The 6,649-nt window shown below is 37.5% G+C and overlaps 1 protein-coding gene across 1 annotated transcript; it reads right to left on the reverse strand.

Moving 5' to 3' along the window:
* Window positions 1-564: 564 nt before the first annotated feature.
* Window positions 565-1,075, reverse strand: LOC131323545 (uncharacterized). The gene has a single exon (XM_058355392.1). It carries the CDS (start codon window positions 1,072-1,074, stop codon window positions 667-669), a length of 408 nt encoding a protein of 135 aa, XP_058211375.1. The 5' UTR covers window position 1,075; the 3' UTR covers window positions 565-666.
* Window positions 1,076-6,649: the final 5,574 nt, after the last annotated feature.

Raw genomic sequence — 6,649 nt, forward strand, 5'->3', positions numbered from 1 at the left:
GTTTGGCTGGTTGAGTTAAGAGAGGGAGCCTCCCATACATTAAATGCATGGGACTTGGCTTGATGGAGGGTGTAGGAGAGAGGGGGAACGGGCCAGCCGAACGTAATCATCAGGGAGACTGTAGCCGACGTCAGGGTGGCACAAAAGTCTCGTCCATGTGGCTGAATAAAGTTGATTTGACTGGGCTCGACTGGCGTGCGCCATTTATTGACCTGCGTGCGCCAATTATAACTGAGTCAACGGTCGATGACCGACACGTGGCAGCTAACTGGCATACGTCAGCACAGTACTGGCGTAAGCCAGTTGGGTTTCGCTGGGGCTGTTTGGCTCTGGTTTGAAAGGTTTTGAAGTGGGTTTGAATGAGGTTTGGAACACTCAAAGCTCAAACACACCATCGTCCTCAGACTGTTTTTAACCTTTAATCATCATTGGGGCAACAAAAAACCGAAAAATAGCGTTATCCGGACAGTCCAAAATGGGGTGTCTACACATGGTAAGATAATGAGGGGGGAATCTAGAAAATACCTTGAAACTTTTGCTACGAATTTGTTTCCCAACACAAAGAGTAATGATGAATGAATCATAAAATCTTCCTTTCTCCCATTTACTACTCTTCCACCCTACGTCTAGAACATCTTAGCATCCCATAGAAAGATAAAGGACTTCTTAAATCTTAGCAAGAACTCTTTGCAGAGATTGAAATGATCTCCACAAGGAGGAGGAGGAGGAAGAGTTCAAGAACTCAATGTAATCCTCTACAGCTTCAGCTCGATGAGAATCAATCATCTCTGCATATGACCTTGACCTCGCCAAGCTAGACGAAGAAACCTTACAGGTGGACCTCCTTCCAATGGGGACACAACAGAGTGCTCTAGCAACTCTAGCTCCAATCCACCTTAGAATTCCCACTGGTGAAAAGCTCGAGTCATTGGTCGCCCTAAAACTTAAAATTTCAATTAGCCTCCTCTTTTTTCCGCGGACTTTGGTGCCGCAACCATTCTTATGGAAGGTTGGTGGTGGTTTCTCGTTGACATCTGGGCTGAAACCCACTCTCTTGCTCACTTTACTCGACATGAGAGAGAGAGAGAGAGAGAGAGAGAGAGAGAGAGGGAGGGAGGGAGGATGGAAGAAGAGGCAGAGATGAAGAGGTTGTAGAAGTTATTAATCAAGGAAAAAGAAAAAAGAGGTTGAGGTAAAGATAAAGGAAGATCTTCATTGGCTGTATGAAAATAAGTGCTTGTTCAATGAGGTTGACTGTATACCAAACAGGCTTTATGTTTTAAAGGGTTGTTCGGCTAAATAAGTCAGTGGCTTATTTTTTTTGTCCTTATTTAAATTTTTTTCGCATTTGTTAGTTTTTCGTCAATTATTGGGGGATTATTGCTTTGTTATGACAAGAGGAATCTAAAAAATAAAAAAATACGATCGAAACCTAATTTTTTTTAATAAAGACAAAAATAAGCCAATCGGTCAATTTTTTCGTCTTTATTCAAAAAAAATGTATTTCGATCGTAATTTTTTACTTTTTATATTCCTCTCGTCATGACGAAGCAATAATCCCCAAAAGATTAACGAAAAATTAACAAATGCGAAAAAAAATTGAATAAAAACAAAAAATATAAACCACTTGACTTATTTAGCCGAACTATTCATGTATGTATATGCATGAGCCGCCCATTTATGCACATCCTATATGCATTTAGTTGCTCCTTTCATTGACTGAGATCCATTTACATGCATGTTTGTTTACTTTTTTAGCAACTCACAATCCTATGCCTAGGTAGGCAGGCCATGGTAACTCGAATTTTATGTACTGATGCCGCATAAGGGACGGCGAAGACTGAATGCCTAAATCATGAGGTAATAAAGAAGTCAAATTTGCATCAATAACAATATGAAAACTAACAAACATGCCGAATTATATTGCTCATATTTCCCTACAATTAATAATACTCAACACAATTAATTGATCCCACAACTCCTCCCATATTGCCGTCAATATGAGTAATTCAAGTCATCACACTCACACCCCTTGCCGGGTGTCTTGTTGATGAGACATCCATTCCCCCTTTAGATGGATCTCACATTCATTTTTAAATCTTTTACATGAATTGATCTCTCTAATTAATGTTTGTACATACAATCGTAACTTGAATCAAAGATTTTGGGTAAGAAATCACCACTTTTCCCCCCTCACAGTTCACGACATTCTTCGAAAACATGCATGTTGTAGATTTAGCTAAAAGGAATTGAAGTAGAAAACTCACATGTATGTGCTATGTTTGGTAACATTGCCACTTTTTTGTTTCATGTTTTCTAATTGCTGAACTAACTTCTGCTTTTTCTGAAAAATAAAAAAGTAAAAGTAGAAAACATGTTTGTGGTCAACATGTGTTCAAAAAAAAAAACGTGCAAAATATTTTTTTTTGAACGGCCGAAACTTCTCATTAACTTCCAAAACTCAATAAATCGGAATTACAAAAAGATTAGAAAGTTGAATAGGATGGGCACGAAGGACCAGAACAATCGAGCAAACCCGGTTTTTCTCTCTATGCCTCCATCATTCATCTTTCTATCCCCAACCCTACAAACAAGTAAATCCAATGCAGCAACCTCATTTCTCGACCCAGGTAATTTCCGGTCTCTTTCAATTTGCACAAGAAAAGACCCAACGGCACTATCACAACCATCTCCATGACAGCGCACAACCCTACCCACTGATCTTGCTTTGAAATTTCCCGATCGAAGCCCGTCAAAATCGAACATAGCTTTCAAAACCGCAACAATGATTTCTGGCACTCAATTAGTAATTAAAATTGAATTTCACCAATTAAATTTATGGTATTCTATTTTAATTCCCACGTTGAGTGGCTGCAATGTTGGACGTAGAGTGTCTCAACCAAAAGGGGATTTGAGATAGAAAGGATTGAGTGGATGAGAGAGAGACTCAATTATGCTCGAGACGAGAGAGCGACTTTCAATGGCCGCTTGAAATCAGTGGTCTGGAAGACTCGAACGAGATCTGAACTGGGGGTTGGCAGAAGGAAGTATTACAAACGGATAAAAAAAGAGCCGCTTCAAGGACTCGAACCAGTGCCAAAGCTGGGATAATTGCCTTGGCACTGTAGAGGAGCTTTTTGGCAGCTAGTTTTTTTATTTTCAAAGAATTGAAAGTAAGGTTTTGTTACTTTCTCAAATTATAAATTAGAGGTCAGGGCACACGCAATACGTGTGCAAGTCAGATTTTTACAAAACTTGTGAAAATCGATCAAACATTAAATGGAAAGAAATTATTAAAATTTTGACAAAATCCAATTTGCACATGCATTGTGTGTCCTCCGGCCTCTAATATTAAATCCAATAGAACAACAAATTACCATTTTTTCTCCTATTTGGTAGTTTACATTTCTGCAAACCCCCTAATATTTTGAGAGAGAGAGAGAGAGATTTTGTGTAAGCCTTTATTTTTAACACACCCCCAATGGATGATATATGTTAAAGAGACTTACGTAGCTCTATATGCGGCACGGCGGCGGTTTTCCGATCGGCAGAGAAATGAATGAGGGAAAAGTGGAGTAGAACTTGATGATAATTTAGGAAGAAGAGTGGTTGGACGGAAATGCACGGGATTTGAGCATCCAACCGATCGAAGCAATTTGGTTTTTGTCCACTTCGTCCATGAAAGATAACAAAAGATTCCTTCCGTAGATTACCTCTAGGAGTCGAACAAAGTGGATGGATGAACCTTTTTGCAGCCATGGAATTTCAAAAATTCACAAACAGAAGGCAGCAGATACTGGTGAGGAGTTGTGTAACTGCCCGAAGTTTGAACGTGGGGCAAGTGTCGTGTTTTACTTTTCTGCCCATTTTGTCATTAGGTGCAGAAGTTTATTTAACCGTAAAATGTCAAATATATCTCCAAAATTAACTGTTTTGTTTTGTGTTTTTTTTCCACTTAAAAGGGTATTTTGGGAACGAAAAATACATGACAGGGGATCCCCTTTTATATATTAGAATAGATAGTGAAAGTTGTTTATCTTATATGGAAAGTAGTGCACCAAACATATATCGAAAGTAGTGCACCAAACATGCTTTCATCTCTTCTTGTTTGATAATTTTAAAAGTAAAAATAGAAAACAAAAAATATAAGTGCTACCAAACATAGCCATGGTTTGCTTGTCCAAAATTAATAGGAGTACCTTATTTTTATCTTTTCTGAACTTTTATTAGATTGGTGCAAACTTTGATGAAATGTATAAAATTATTATCAAATCTAAAAAAAACTTCTAGATACGAAAAAAATTTGAATGTATGATACACTATTTTTACTATCTTTTTGTTTGTATTTTTTTAACCTTTTTTAAATTTTGTCCATAGCAATGCATGCATTCTCATTTGAATCCAGCAGTTGCATTTGAGTACTATTGGAGAGTGAAATGGACTTTTGCTGGCACCCCCACTAACAAAGTTCTGGTTCTGCCCCTATTGTGTATTAGGTAGCTGTCAACCAACATGTAAAAAATCTTAGATGTTTGTGACATAATTCGAATTAGGAGACAACGGAATTTTTTTTGATTTGGTTTAGTTTGTATCTTTTGGTGACAAGGGAATCTGAAAATTTTGCTTCATATAATCCAGCTATATATCGTCTGCATCTCCACATATATTGAGTTAGTGTTTGACTCTAGGCTTGAATTTGAACTAGCTTCAAAAGGAATGAGAAATGGCATATTCAACCTTATGTTAGTCATGAGCTAACAACTACTAGAGGTTTTTTTTTTTTTCCTATTGGGGTAAATTAGGAGCAATTTGTTAGTCATATTCTCAGTGACAAGACTCAAGAGATAGAGGATATTTTAGTGGTTTTTCTAAAAAACTCTGGTGTGACCTATGAGACATGGTAGTGTACACAAGGGTGTAACGAATCTTTTGAAACTCGGGGGTGAACTATGAGACATGGTATAGTTTACGTAAGGGTGTAACGAATTTCTTGAAACTCTGGCTATGATACTCTCAGCTATGATGCTCCTGAGTGGTTTGGGCGCTCATGCTCTCGGGGATGGAGTGAGCATGGTGGTGGCGGTGGAGTGGTGGTGTAATGGTGGGGTAGCGGTGGAGGGATGATGGTGTAATGTTGGCAGTGAGTGGTGGCAGTGGGTGGTGGCAGTGGAGTGGTGGTTGTGCAATGGTGGCATGGTGGTGGTTGCGACATGGTAGTGTTGGTGGCAATGGGCTAGAGTGGTGGTGGTGGAATAGGTGCCGGTGATGGTGAGTCATGGCAGTGGAGTGGTAGTTGTGCAATAGTGGCGTTGAGATGGTGGTGGTGGTGGCGGTGGCGGTGGCGGTGGCGGCATGGTAGTGCTGGTGGCGATGTGGTGGTGGGTTGGAATGGTGGTGGTGGTGGTGGTGGTGGATACATGGTGATGATGGTGAAGTGGTAGGGGTGGTGGTGGTGGTGGAATGGAGGTGGAGGTGGTGGTGCGGCGGTGGTGGTGGTGGTGGTGGTGGTGGGAGTGGTTGTGGTGGTGGTATGTTGTTGAATGCAAGTACACAAAAATTTAGTCAGAATTAAGTAACTCAAAGTTACTTAATTTTTTTAAAAACTTTTTAGCCTACATTTTAAGTAGCACCTAATTTGTTAAGCAATGTAAAATATGGTTATCAAACCTACTGAATCATTTATTACTTAATTGATTCAATTTTAAGTGCTAAATTTGGTTATCAAACAACCTACTCCACTCTAACCGGAGTTCACTTGTAACGACCCTGATTTTTGGTAAATAAAAAAATTTCGTTAAAAATTTGAATTTTATTTTTATTACCTGGATTTGCTTTTAAAATTACTTTTTATTTCTAATAATCCGTCATAATTAGATTTGAGACTTATAAAATTATATTTCTTTGTACCAGACAATCTAGTCATTTTCATAAGACAAGTGTACTTGTAGAAACACTTGTATATTTTCCTAGTGTATAAAACAAAATCTTAAATTATATTTCTTGACTAGAAATCCTATGTGGCAAGTAGAATTAGTTTTCAACCGATTAGTTGAAAGAACCGAACTACCAATTCATCTAGTTATAATCTCCTAACCATAGATGAACCTTTACCCATTGGACAATAAAAGTTAGGAAAACTTTTATCCATTGGACGATAGGAAATCTAAATTTTCTATCAAATATATTTTGTGCTAGATTTGATAAGGTACTCATATATAGTTGTATATAGACTTATATACACATGCCTAAAGGATATTTGGTTATTTTAAATATTATTCAAGTATATATTACCTTATTCCTTTTATCCATTGGTCAAAAAATGCAAGGGAAAATATTATCCATTAGATAATAAGTTAGTCTTACTAACTAGTACTAGGATTTATTAAATAAATCACTTCCTAGATTTTTTCCATGTGTTTATATGCATAAAAGATACGTGAATATCTAATTTCCTAGATTTCTAAGTACACTAATAAATATATAAGTACTAGTACTTCTTGAATTATTCTAATAAGAAAATCTTGGCCATATATTTTATTTGATACTTGGAAATCTTGATGGATTATATGGTACCTAATAGTACCTACATTTATATTTAAAAACTTGGACATGTGTGTGTATATATATAATAATATAATAGGAACATGTG

The sequence above is a fragment of the Rhododendron vialii genome, chromosome 4a, assembly GCF_030253575.1.
Source record: "Rhododendron vialii isolate Sample 1 chromosome 4a, ASM3025357v1".
Taxonomy (NCBI): domain Eukaryota; kingdom Viridiplantae; phylum Streptophyta; class Magnoliopsida; order Ericales; family Ericaceae; genus Rhododendron; species Rhododendron vialii.

What these genes read in the sequence shown, in the direction of transcription:
- LOC131323545 (XM_058355392.1), bottom strand. Translation starts at nt 1,074, where the DNA reads ATGTCGAGTAAAGTGAGCAAGAGAGTGGGTTTCAGCCCAGATGTCAAC.